The 13,781-nt window shown below is 53.0% G+C and overlaps 1 protein-coding gene across 1 annotated transcript; it reads right to left on the reverse strand.

Moving 5' to 3' along the window:
• Positions 1-1,271: 1,271 nt before the first annotated feature.
• Positions 1,272-7,192, reverse strand: HAS1 (hyaluronan synthase 1; the record flags this gene model as incomplete). The annotated part of the gene is made up of 4 exons (XM_082863609.1): positions 6,472-7,192; positions 4,840-5,065; positions 4,100-4,232; positions 1,272-1,947 (listed from the first exon to the last, which is right to left on the reverse strand). Exons 1-4 carry the CDS (start codon positions 7,081-7,083, stop codon positions 1,272-1,274), a joined length of 1,647 nt encoding a protein of 548 aa, XP_082719735.1. The 5' UTR covers positions 7,084-7,192.
• Positions 7,193-13,781: the final 6,589 nt, after the last annotated feature.

Below are 13,781 nucleotides of genomic sequence, written 5' to 3' on the forward strand. Positions count from 1 at the left end.
GAATGTCATGATTTGATTTGATTTACATAGCTCCTGCATGGCTAACAGACCATAGGGGGCAAGGGTGGAAGCAGAGGTCACTGTTAGGTGGTAGGCCAGGCATGAGGTAGCAACTTTAATCCAGGGAAGAGATGCAGCTCGGGGACAAAGCAGTGACAGTGAAGGTGAGGAGCGGTGGTCCTAGATCTGTCATGTAGGTAGAACCAGTGGGATCTACTGACGGATCAGCGTGTCGGATATGAAAGAAAAGACAAGGGTCAGGATCAATGGTCAGGACAGCAGCAATGTCCAGTAGAACTCTCTGCCCTGATGGAAACGTTCTAGACCTGCCCTGTCCAGTATGGCAGCCACCAGCCACATGTGGCCATGAAGCACCAGAATTGTGGCCAGTGCAACTGAGGAACTGAATTTCTAATCTTTAATAGTTTTCATAATTTAAATCGTCCCACCTCTGTGACAACAGAAGTCATAGAGGCATGTGTCTGGGTGTCCTTAACTAGGGATCACAGTCTCTTGGCTTAATTGACTAGGAGCTCCTGGAAGGCAAATTCTGCCTCTTAATTGCTTCTGTATTTGCAAACCTGGCAAAGTGTGTGGAATTCAATAGGAAATTGATAAATGTTTTTGTGGCCGATTGAATCAAAGAATGAATGAAATGAGATGATAGTGTCGGGTACATAGTAGGTGCTCTGTAAGTAACTGAATGAAGAGTTGAGAAATTCCACCCTCAAAACAACCCTGATCCATGGGACTCCTATCACTATGTTCCAAAGAGGGAGTCCAGGCTCCGAGGAAGGAGGGTATCCTGTCTAGTGTCAAACAGCTGGCACCCCAGATGGAGCCACGAGTTCCCAGTTCTCAACCATTCAGCCTCCTTAGTTCTCAAAAAAAATAAAGAAAAAGAAGACGAACGGAGGAGGTAGGCTCGGAAGAAAATAAATAAAATTATTATATCCTAGTCACACAGTACAAATGGGGGTTAAATAAGAACAGGGAGAAATCGGGGGCCCCAGGACAGCATGTGGGGGCCCCTTTCCCCCCCGCCCCTAAAAACCCACACCCTGTTCAATAAATACCCCTCCCAAGAGACCCAGAATTACCAGCCCCCAAAGAGTCCAGGCTGAAGAGTCTTGGGTCGAGCCCCTCACTTCACAGAGGAGGGCAACTGAGGCCCAGAGGGTCACCCGGCAAGTTCGTGGTTCCGGGGACCCTGGTAGGTCTCCTCTGGCCGCCCCCGGACCCCCCTGAGCGGGCGCCCCGCGCACCTGGACTCACACCTGGACGCGGTAGCCCCCCGCTCGCCGCCGGCAGAGCCTCCGCACCCACACCCAGTAGAAGGTCAGCATGATGGCCCAGTAGCCCACGTAGGCGCCGGCCCCCGCGGCCAGGTGGCGGGCCTCGGCCGCGCGGGAGGGCCCGCTCCAGTCGGCCCGGGCCTCGCGCACCACGCTGCGGACCAGCCCCCCGAGCAGCAGCAGCGCCCAGAGGGCCAGCGGCAGCACCGGGACGTAGTTGGCGGCCAGCTGGCGGCGGCCTGACGTGCCCCAGCCGCTCTGGTTCATGGTCGCCAGCGCCAGGAACTTGGCGGGCAGGAGGCCGCCCATGTAGAGGGGCGCGTAGAGCGAGAGCAGGAGCATCCGCAGGCAGCCGCGCAGCCAGGCCGCGAAGGCCGCCTTGGCCAGCGCCACGCCCTGCACGCACAGCAGCACCCAGAGCAGCGCCCACGGGCGGCCCGCGTAGAAGAGCCGGAGCACCGTGGCCGCCACGAAGAAGGGGAAGAGGCCCGAGACCACCGCCTCGTAGGTCATCCACGCGTGGTGCCGGTGCCACCAGAGCGCGTTGTACAGCCACTCGCGGAAGTACGACTTGGACCAGCGCGTCTGCTGGCTCAGCCAGCGCAGGAAGGATGAGGGCGTCTCCGAGTAGCAGCGGGACCGCGAGGTGTACCTGGACGGGTGGGAGGAGGCAGGGCCGTCAGCGCGGCTCTCCTTGGGGCCCCCGGACAGAGAGCGGGAGCCAGAGATGGCCATGGGGCAAGTTTTCTCGACCTCTGTGGGCCTCGGGGTTCTTGATGCCCACCTACGTCCTTGGACTCTTTAATCAATAGAAATTGATAAAAGGCCAAAGGAGAAATTCCAGTAAGGCTTTACTGGGACTCCTGCTGCAAGTAACAGGTTCCCTGGCTCGCTGGGGGAAGGGGGAGGGGACACGGGGACGAGCTGGTCCCTCCCATGGGGTGAAGGTCGGGGCGGATCTGTGGGTGGGCTGGAGGGTGTAGCTTAGGTGGTCCGCCCACCCCCTTGGTGGTGCCCTGGACGGGGATCGTGCGCATGCGCAGGACCCTGCTTTTGCTCCCCACACCTCAGAAGTGGCGGTTGAGTTTGGGCCTTTTTGTATCTTGTTGTTCATAATTTGCCCCAACTGCATACGTGTGCAGTTATGTTTAGTCTCTTATAGTTTCTTTGTATTTTGTTGCTGGAGGAGATGTTTGTTTAGGCGCAAGCACTGCAGTAAAGGGCCCCAGGTCCCAGGTCCCAGCCTGTCTCATTCTCCTTTGTAAAATGGGGTCAATAACGGTTCCTACCTAATAGATGAGGATTAAACGCTAAGTGCTTAGGACCAGCACTCGCTCAATAGATGAGAACGACTACTACTATTTCTATTACGACTAATGTAACTACGGGCGTTACTAATATCACTGCGGTATTACTAATGCTATCACTAATCTATTACGAATACTATTCTTGGCAGGCACCATGGTGAGGAACAAGCTGGGCATGGTTCCTACCCAGGGTAGCCCATGCGTTAGAGCTTCTCAATGGAACCATTAAGCTCCCCTCCAGTGGCTCTGCCAGACATTACTAATCAATCCCTCCCCGGTTTCCAGCCCAGCCCAAGCAAAGCTAGAATGGCTTGTACGGAGCATCACCTTAGGTGGCCTCCAGCAGTCAGTTTGTTAGGAGGGTCTATCCCCGCGGGCACTGTTTGACAGTGTCCAGTCTCCCTCCCCTGTCTCGCTTGGCATCCTCAGCGGCCTCCCTGCTAATCCTCTTCCTCCCTGCAGTCTGTACAGCTGGAGGGATCTTGTTAGAACAACATGCCGCCCCTCTGCTCAAACCCCCTCCTCGTGGCTCCCTCATCTTAGTTCACAGTTCTTACTGTGGCGCACAAGCCTTTCATGCGCGGACACCTCCAACCCCACCCCCGTGGACTCTCTGTCCTCTCCTGACACCCTCTCCCTTGCTGCACTATTTCCCGCCCATCCTTATCTTACCCTAATTTAACATTTCACTCCCTATCTGGAAACTTCCTGGCTTTATGTGTCACCTTCGCATGATCGTTATCTAATACACTATATGTTCTACTCACATATTTTATTTATTGTCTGTCTCCCCAATCAACGTAAGCATGAATTTGCATCTCTTTTGTTTGCTGCTGCAACCCCAGAGCTGAAAACATTGGCAGCACTTAAAGAATATTTGTCAAGCGAATGAATGCCCGGGTTCCCTCGGTATACCCCGAGTTGTCTCTGGTGCTGTCACTGAGTCGAACTTCATAGAAATCCCTTTCCCCTTAACTTCACTGGTCTAGCCCATGCACCCCATGAGCCTCATTGAATCACATCTCTTCTTCCTGAAGCACTTACTAGAGTTGAGGCACTCCCCTCCTCTCCCACTTGAATCTTCTCACTCACTCTCTCACTAGTGAGATCCCACTCCGTTGATCTCTTTCTCTCCCCACAGATTGGGGTAATCTGTGCTCTCTGTGGTAGAGCCATCTTGCCACATCTGAGGTTGTACCTTCTAGGTGGAATTCCTACCCTCACCTTGCCCTGCTTAGAAGAGTCCGCTGGGTCACATGGTTCAATGCAAATGCCCCTATGGTATCTTCCACTCTCCCCTAATGTCTCACAGGGCGTTGCTCCCTGATTCAACACAAATGCCACTTGTGCTCCATAGGGCTTCTTTTCCTCTCCCCTAAAAGCTCACTTGAAATGCACTTTAGGTTTGGAGAGTTTCCAGCACACGCACATGCACACACACGTGTGGATACTCACTGGCCTCTGCACACACTCAAACACCCTGTCCCCTCAGCTTACTTGGTGGCATAGCCCATGCTGAGCATGCGGTTGGTGAGGTGACGGTCATCCCCAAAGGTGCAGTGGGTGCCCAGGAACTTCTGATTGTACCAGGCCTCAAGGAACTGCTGCAGGAGGTTGTTCCTATATAGGCCTAGGTGGGGAAGGCGAGTACAGGAGCATCGGCCTCTGCTGTTGCCAACACCATCCCCAGCCCTAGCTCCAAACCAACTCGTCTCCAATCCCAACCCCATCCTTAACCATCTTAATCCCATTCTCAACCTGTCTCCAGCGACAACTCCAGCCCCAGTCCTGTTCTCAACCTCAAATCCTTCCTCACCCCCACACCCATCCCAAACTTGCCCCAGTCCTGTTGCTGACCCACACCCACTTTGACTGCAAACCCATCCCCAATCTCGCATCCATTCTCAGCCCCATCCGCTACCCATCCTCATCCCAAAACCCATCTCCAACCCTAAACCTAGCACCAACACTGTCCTTGACTCCAAACCCAGCTCTTCCCCTTCCCCAAACCCTCCCCCTGCCCCAATCCCAATCCCCAACCACACCCTTTCTCCAGCGCATTCCCAACACCAGAAACCATCCCCACCTCCAACTTCCAATCCTATCCCTATCCCCAGTTCCTGCCCCAGCCCCATCTTTGTCCCCAGTCTCAATCACGTCTTCAATCCATTCTGGCTCCCCTTCTCCCTTCCCTCTCTGCCCCGTCCATGGCCCTCCCAAGCCCTACCCCTGCTCACCTAGGGGACCACTGATGCAGGACACGCAGTGGAAGTAGCTCTGACAAGCGCGCTCCACGTTGAAGGCCACCCAGTACCGCAGGCTGCTTAGGAAGCTGACCCAGGAGTCCAGAGGGTTAAGGATCCGCACGTCGCCCCCAACGGCCCCTACCCGGGGGTCCTCGTCCAGCACCTGCACCAGCTCCAGCAGTGCCACAGGGTCCAGCCTGGTGTCTGAGTCACAGACCTGGCAGGTGGAAGGGACCAGGGTCAGGTTGGTAATTGAGGGGAGGGCACCAAGGGAAGGGGAGCAGCTGGGACACTCTGCAGCCAATCTGAACACAACTTTGAATGTTTTAGTCACTTTCTTTCTTTCTTTCTTTTTTTTTTTTTTTGCGGTACTCGGGCCTCTCACTGTCGTGGCCTCTCCCGTTGCGGAGCACAGGCTCCGGACGCGCAGGCCCAGCGGCCATGGCTCACGGGCCCAGCCGCTCCGCGGCATGTGGGATCTTCCCGGACCGGGGCACGAACCCGTGTCCCCTGAATCGGCAGGCGGACTCTCAACCACTGCACCACCAGGGAAGTCCTTCTCTTCCTGGTCTTGATGAGGCAGGCTGCCATGAGTTCTATGATGGCAAAGAAACAAATTCTGCCAACAAACACATGAGCTTGGAAGAGGTCCCTGAGCACTAGATAAAACCCAGCTCCAGCTGACGTCATGGCTGCAGCCTGATGATACCGTGAACAGAGGATCCAGTTAAGCTTTGCCCAGACCCCTAACCCATGGAAACTCTGAGATAATAAATGTGTTTTGTTTCAAGTTGCCACATGTGTGGAAATTTGTTATGCGGCAATTAAAAAAAAATAAGGCAGTGCATTAATGAATGAACAACTACATTGAATGGATGAATGAACGACAAAATGAACAAATAAATCTCTATATTGAATAGATAGGTAAATGGATGGGTAAATGAACAAGAGAATCTCAACACTGAATGAATGAAGAAGGGAAGAAACAGAATGAACCAATCTCTACATTTAATGGATAAGTGAATGAATAAATGAATGAATGATCTCCATATTGGATGGACAGATGGATGCATGAATGAATGAGTAAAAAATGAATTTCTACATTAGTTGAAGAAAAGATGGAATCTCTGCATTGAATGAGTGAATAAATAAAGGAATGAATGATCTCTATATTGGCTGATTAGATGAATGAATGAGTGAAGAAAAAAAGGACTACAATGAAAGAAGGAAGGGAAAGAGGGAGGGAGACATTCTATATAGAATGGATGAATGAATCTTTATGTTGAATGGATGGATAAATGGATGGATGAGTGAATGAGTGAGTTAAGGAAAGTCTGCATCAAATGGATGAATGAATGAAGACACGAGAGAAAGAAGGAAGAAATCTCTTCGTTGAATGGATACATGAATGAATAAAATGAATGAGTGATCTCCCTATTGGATAGGTGGATAAATGGTCGTATGAATGATTGAGCGAAGGAAAGAATCTCTCCACTGAATGGGTGAATGAATAAAGGAAGGAAAGAAGAGGTTCATTCTAATCTCTAAATTGAATGAAGGATCCGAGGGAAGTGGGATTCGGGGTGTTAGGGCCACGATGCGGTGCGGGTGCCTTCCACTCACCTGCACGTAGTCCACCGAGTCGCCGAGCGCCTTGAAGGCGGTGTACATGACCTCGCGCTTGCCGCCCCAGCGCTGCGCCACGCACACGCACCTGCGCGTCCTCACCAGCGCCTCCACCGCCAGCCGCCCGGGATCCTCGGCCTCCACCTCCCGGTAGGCGCCCTCGCCCGCCGCGCCCGCCGCCGCAGGTTCCCACGGCTGGTGGTAGTTGCTGTCCCACACGTAGGTGGCGGGGTCCTCGTCGGCGAAGACCTCGCGGAACATGTCGACCATGTAGAGGTCCTCGGCGCGGTTGCCGTCCACCACCATGAGGATGTGCAGCCGCGCACGCGGGTACACGAGGGCGCGCGCGGACACCAGGCACTGGCGCAGGTACGCGGGGTCCTCCTGGTATGCGGAGATGGTCAGCGCCACGCTGCGCGCCGTGGCAGCGTCCGGAGGGCCCCGCGCCGCCGCCCGCCGCGCCGCCGCCGCCACCCGCCGGTGCTCCAGGTACGCGAAGAGGCTCTGCGCTACCAGGTGCACCGAGAGGAAGGCCCCGTAGAGGCCGAAGGCCAGGAGGCCGTAGCGATCCGAGGCCAGCGGCACGCTGGCGGCGTAAGCCCAGGTCATGAGGCCCAGGATGAGCAGCGCGAAGGCGATGGTCAGCACCCTCCGGGCCAGGCCGGAGCAGTGGCGGGCTGCAGGGCTGGGCTTGGGCACGTCCTGCCAGGGAGCGGAGAGAGGGGATAGGAAGGGGAAGAGGGTTCTGAAATGCCTCCAAGGGGAAAGAACCCCCTCCCTGGGTTTTGTTTCCAGGCCAGTGATAACATACCCTTTTCGTAAAGAAAATCCCCTGGGTACTGCAAAGTTATTTTCATTAACGAAAATAAATGTGGCAAACAGTTATCGAGGCTGAATGCCTGCTTCTGTTGATTCTAATACATTTTTTTCACATTTTTAACAGCTTTTAAATCCACGAAGATTACACTCAGTGGAGTGTCACAGTTTAATTAACAAAGGTTTCCCGCCTCCTTCTTAGTGGCACAGAAAATAATGGTTCATCTCATAAAGGTTTCTTAGTGTTAAGATAATACTAGTAATACTAATATACATCTAAAAGAAGAGAATGCAATGTGATATGCGCCAGGCAGTGCTCTAAACCTTTTATAGGAACTAACTTATTTGAATCCTCGCAACAGCCCTGTATTACCCTATTATTACCATCCCCATTTTACAGATGAGGCAACTGAGTCACACAGAGATGCAGCAACCTGCCCAAGGTCTGCCTGGAAAGCAGAGAAGCTAAGTTTTTTGTTTGTTGCATTTAAAAAAATTGTTATTGCAGTATGGTTGACTTACAGTGTTGTGTTAATTTCTGCTGTACAGCAGTGATTCAGTTAAACGTATATATTCTTTTTCATATGTTTTTCCATTATAATTTATCACAGGATATTGAATATAGTTCCCTGTGCTATACAGGAGGACCTTGTTGTTTATCCATTCTATATAGAATAGTTTGCATCTGCTAATCCCAAACTCCCAATCCTTCCCTCCTCCCCCTTCTCTGACAAGTCTGTCAGAGAAGCCAAGATTTGAACCCTAAGAATCCAATCACTAAACCACAACCTTATATACTGGCTTTACTCCTCAGGAGTGCCCCGGGGCACAGATAGTGTTGCCTGCTGTCACCATACAGATGGCAAAACTGAGGATTGATTAGCCAGGAGGAGTGGCTGGCAGGGCCAGGTGTCCAGTACATGTGGCTGGGACAGCTCAGAATCAAAGGGGAGGAGGTGCTTCTGTTTTCTCATCTGTAAAATGGGGGTTTAGCCCCTTCCATGTGCCAAACACTGCTCCATGGGAGGTAGGTACTGTTACCCCCTCCTGTTACAAGTAAGGAAACTGAGGCACCAGGAGGTGTATTCTCTCGTCCAAGGTCGCTAGGCTCCACCGTCCTCTATGTTAAACCGCCTCCTCTGTCACCAGTTCCCATCTCTTGAGCTTATGATGAGTTAAATGAATCACTAAGCTGTAGAGCTGCACTGTCCAATAAGGGACCCACCAGCCACACGTGGCTACAGGACACTTGAAATGTAACCAGTACCACTGAGGAACTGAATTTTTAATTGTATTCGATTTACGTGTTTAAATTTAGATAATGGTCCTTAATTCAATTACTGGAAAGCTTTTATGCCTGTTTGGAACAAGTAGGGTCTGTGCAGCTTCTCTTTCAACTAAATTTTACAAAATCTAAAAATACAGATCAAGTACCTCCAGTGAAAATATAGCATCTGCATGAGGTGTGCCGCACATCTGGATTATGAAGCTGAATGTGGGGAAAAAAAGAAAGTAAAGTACCCCATTCATGTTTTTGCGTTGATTACATACGGAAATGATAATATTTTTGATATATAGTGAGGGTCGGCGTACTACGGCCTCCTTTTTCACTACGGCCCCGCAAGCTAAGATTAGTTTTTATGGTTTTAGAAGGTTGAAAAAAGTGAAAAGAAGAAAAATACTTCGTGGCACATGAAGATTTTATGAATATACACACTATTACGTGTAAAATAAACCACAAGGACCTACTGTATAGCACAGGGAAGTATGTACTCAATATTTTGTAATAAGCTATGTGGGAAAAGAATCTGAATAAATATATAACTGAATTACATTGCTGTACACCTGAAACTAAGAGGACATTGTCAATCAACTATACTTCAATAAAAATAAAGAAATAAGGAGAATTATATGAAATTCAAATGTCAGCATCCTTACATCGTATTATTGGCACACCACGCTCATCTGATTACATATTGTACACAGCTTGATTTATCACTATGCCATAGTGGAGTAGTTACAATACTCAATGGTATGGCCCTCAAAACCCCAAATATTGACTGTCTGGACTGGTACTGAAAAAGTTTGCCGACTCTTGATAGCTTGGGTTAAAGAAAATGTTATTATTAAAATTAATTACACCTGTTTCTTTTTCCCTTTTTAGTGTGGTTACTAGAAAATTTTAAATTATGTATGTGGCTTATATTATGTTTCTCTCTAGGGCAGAGCTAAGGTACAGCTTTTAGCCTGGTTCTAGTAACCGGTCAGTATTAGCAAGTATTATTTCTTCTGGAATCCTCCTTCTCTGTCTCTGCCTGAGTTTCTGGGGGTGGCCCAATTCATGCTGGGGATCAGCGAGATGGCTGGGTATCTGGAGCGTTCTAAACCCAACAACAGTCATGATAACACGTGTCGGCTATGGACGCACAACTCCACACGTATACTCACACATGATGAGAGACACACAGAGCGTGCCCCCATAGGAAAACACTCATGTTCTGAAAGATGACTCCAGACACCTGCCCTTAGAATTTAGTGATCCTGAAACTAACGGACATCAGCCCCCCTCCACCACCACTGACAGCCACACAGGTGAACTCCAGGACACATGTCCTTCAGCAGGAAGGAAAAACACCAGGAAGAGATGCCCAGGCGGCGACCAACACACAGACACCCACCCGTGGGTCTGGAGCAATGGGGCAGATGCAAGTTTCAGAAAAAAATAGTAACCGTTGAGACTGAACCATATGAAATTGCTATTTTCACCAGTCAAAGGAGACCGGAGATTGGCGATTTCATTTGGTTCAACTTCATATTTACTGAACACCTGAAAGTAAAACCCAGAGCCCCGTGTCAAGCAGAGACAGCTCGCTTCTCCCTTTCCTGGGCACACAGACGTACACGGATTCATAGCCAGGTCGACACCGCCAGGCCACATCTGACACGCGTGCAGGCGGGATGGTACACACTCACAGGGTCGCTGTCCTGCACAGGAGCACACGCGAGCTCCCCAGCACTGGCGGTTCCTCACACACACGTGGTCACACACGTGCTGGTGGTCCCCCCAGCCGCAGTCACACACACACGCACTCACACACACACCTGTCTCATCGCTGTGGGTCCGGCGGGCCTCTCTCCTCTCCCGATGGCTGCTCCCCGAGTCTCTCTGCTGCCCGAGAGCTGGGGGGTGATTTGAAGAGAAGCGCGGGCGGGGGCGGGAGGAGGGGCTGACGTCAGGGCTGAGCTGGGCCAGGGGCCCTGAGGTCACGGCGGAGAGTCAGGCAGCCCCACCCGCTTCCCGCTACCACCCGCGCCGCGCCAGGCCTCCCTTCCCAGCGCCTCCATCCTCGCCGCCCTTCTCTCTCTCCCGCTGAGCCCCCCCATCGCACCCCCTCCTTTCCCCGTCTCTCCCCTCGATTTCTTCTCCTCTCTCTCTGCTCTCGTCTCTCCTTCCACTTCTGGATTTCTCTGCATCACTTTCTTTCTCCCCACCTCCCTCTTACTCTCACGACCTCTCTTTCCTCCTCTCTCCCGCGTGGCTCTCTCTTTCCCCCTCTCCCAGACCTCCTCGCCTCCCCCCTTCTCCTCCACCTCAGTCTCCACACACACTGCCCCTCCCGTCGGATCCTCAGAATCCGTCTGGGATTGGGTTCCCCGGGGACTGGTGGTGGCCACTGGCAGATGCAATCAGATGCACACACGTGAGTGCTTGCGGGTGTGACTGTGTGTGCGCTGGCCTGGGAGGCCTTCTGTCTAGAACTGGAGCTGTGAGTGAACGTCTGAACGTTCCGTGCCTAACTGATTCGGGTCCACGTGCGTGTGCTTGTGTGTGTGTGTGTGTGTGTGCGCGTGCCCGTGGCACGAGCGCGTGCATAGGTGCCAGGGTCTGGGACATTGGGATTTGTCTCCTCAGAGCCTCCAGGGTAAACTCAGAGTTGTTGGTCAGCTGCCCCCAGGGAGCCTGGGAAACTGAGTCAGAGCAAAAGAAGTGGACTCGCTCAGAGACCAAAGAGACAGGGGTGCTGGGGTGTCTGAGTCCCCAGCTCCTCAGGGCTAGAAGACTCAGTGATAAATGTCATTGTTTCCATGCCCTTCTTTTCATGATTTAAAGAAAAAAAAAATCTCTGTATCTAGTTCTTTCTCTCTGCTCCTCTTAGTACGAACTGATAACGTCTGTCTCTCTCCCTGTGTCTGTGACTCTGATTATGTATTTCTGTACCTGACCATCTCCTCTCTATTTGTCTCTGTCTTTCTCTGAGTCTATCCTTTTGTCTCTGTCTCCCTGGCTTCGTTTCTCTGTCCATCTCCCTGTCTGGTTCTTTCTCTCTGTGTTCCAGTCTCTCTCCTTGGCTTCCATTTCTACCTGCTTCCTTCTGGGTTCGTGTCTGTCTCTAAATTTCTGACTCTCCATCTCCTGACTTTCTTGTTCTGTGTCCCTCTTTCTTTCTCTCTCTGACTTTTTCATCCTTTTTCTCTCTTTTCTCTCTTCCTTCCTCTGTGTTTCTCTGCCTGTGTCTCTCTTTGTATACTTCTATCTCCTTCTTTCTGTTTCTATCTGTATCCTTAGCTTTTTATTTTTCCCTGTCTCCCAGGTTCTGTTTCTCTGTTTCTCCCTGATCTCTCAGTGGCTGCCTGATTCTCCTTTCTCTGCATCTGTCTGTCTGTCTCTCTCTCTCAATCTCTCTCCTACCTTGGTCTCTCTGCATCTCAAGTGTATCTCTGATGCTCTATCTCTGTGTGTGTTTCTCTCTCTCTGACTCTCTCTCTCTCCCTCTCATACTGTTTCTCTCTGTTTTTCTGTCTCTAAGTCCTCATGTCTCCCTGCTGCTTTATCTCTTCCAGCCTGTTCTGGAGCTTTTCCCCTGCAAGATGCCAAGTCCTCACTCCCTGGGTTTCCCAAGACAGGCAGGGTGTGCTGGGCCCACACCAGGTTGGGTCTCTGCCTGAACCTGGCTGTCAGGGAGAAGAAGGCTAGTTCAGGGCCCCAGTCAGGGGCACCCCGCCCACCTCGCCAGGGCAGGGCCGGCCATTTCTGAGTCTCTGACGCCGTTGCCGGGAGCCTAGGCCACCGCCTGGTATCTGGCTATGTCAGGATGATGGGTCCTCCAGTGGGAGCCCAGCCCAGAGTAGGAGGGGAAGGTGATTCCTCTACCCCAGGATGGGGGGGGTGGCAGCCCGAGCTCCACTCAGAAGCCGGGCAGTTGGCTGCCCAGCCCTCCACCCCGCCCTGCCCGGGTGGAGCAGCTGTATAAAACCAAATGTTTCCAAAACCGGAGTGTGAATGAGGGAGGAGGAACCAGGACTTTAAACCCCAATAGTTTCGTCCACCAGGATCCAGGAGTCCAAGCCCCCAGCCTTTCCTCCCTCAGACCCAGGATCCAGACCCCCAGCCCCTCCCCCCTCAGACCCAGGATCCAGGCCCCCGGCCCCTCCCCCCTCAGACCCAGGATCCAGGCCCCCAGCCCCTCCCCCCTCAGACCCAGGGGTCCAGGCCCCCGGCCCCTCCTCCCTCAGACCCAGGATCCAGGCCCCCAGCCCCTCCCCCCTCAGACCCAGGGGTCCAGGCCCCCAGCCCCTCCCCCCTCAGACCCAGGGGTCCAGGCCCCCGGCCCCTCCTCCCTCAGACCCAGGGGTCCAGGCCCCCAGCCCCTCCTCCCTCAGACCCAGGGGTCCAGGCCCCCAGCCCCTCCTCCCTCAGACCCAGGATCCAGGCCCCCAGCCCCTCCCCCCTCAGACCCAGGGGTCCAGGCCCCCAGCCCCTCCTCCCTCAGACCCAGGGGTCCAGGCCCCCAGCCCCTCCCCCCTCAGACCCAGGATCCAGGCCCCCAGCCCCTCCCCCCTCAGACCCAGTATCCAGGCCCCCCAGCCCCTCCCCCCTCAGACCCAGGAGTCCAGACCCCCAGCCCCTCCCCCCTCAGACCAGGAGTTCAAAAACCTAACCTCTCCTCCCTCAGACCCAGAAGTCCATTCTCCCAGAATGCCTTGCAGGGAGAGATGACCAAGGCTGGGAGCAGCCACGACAAGAGCTGAAAGACAAGGACAGACCAAGTGGGCACTCCCACAGGAGGCAGGGACTGGTAGTGGCGGGACCACCTCCTGCGCCCCTCACTAACAGCCATCTCTCCCAGAATCCTCCACTCCAATGGTGGCTGATCTCAGGTCCCTACCCTGCGTCCACAGTGGCCGTCCCAAGACTTCCATCAACATCGCAAAACCTCAGGCTGTGGTTTACAGAACATAGGACCAAAGAGCGCAAGTGGGGAGATAATAAGGCCGAAATGGAGAAAAGGCAAGGGAAGGAACATTTGTTCCCTATAGGGACATCTCCAGTGCCCCTCGTGGGCCAAGCTCTCAGCTGGGCGATGCTGGGCACACAAAAATGACTCAGACCCGGGCCCTGCCCTTGAGGAGATGCCAGTCTGGTGGAGGAGACAGCTGTGTAAACAGAGGATCACAGACCAGTTCGAGGACAAGGACACATGGACCCAGCA

Source organism: Leucopleurus acutus, assembly GCF_964270905.1.
Source record: "Leucopleurus acutus genome assembly, chromosome: 20".
Taxonomy (NCBI): domain Eukaryota; kingdom Metazoa; phylum Chordata; class Mammalia; order Artiodactyla; family Delphinidae; genus Leucopleurus; species Leucopleurus acutus.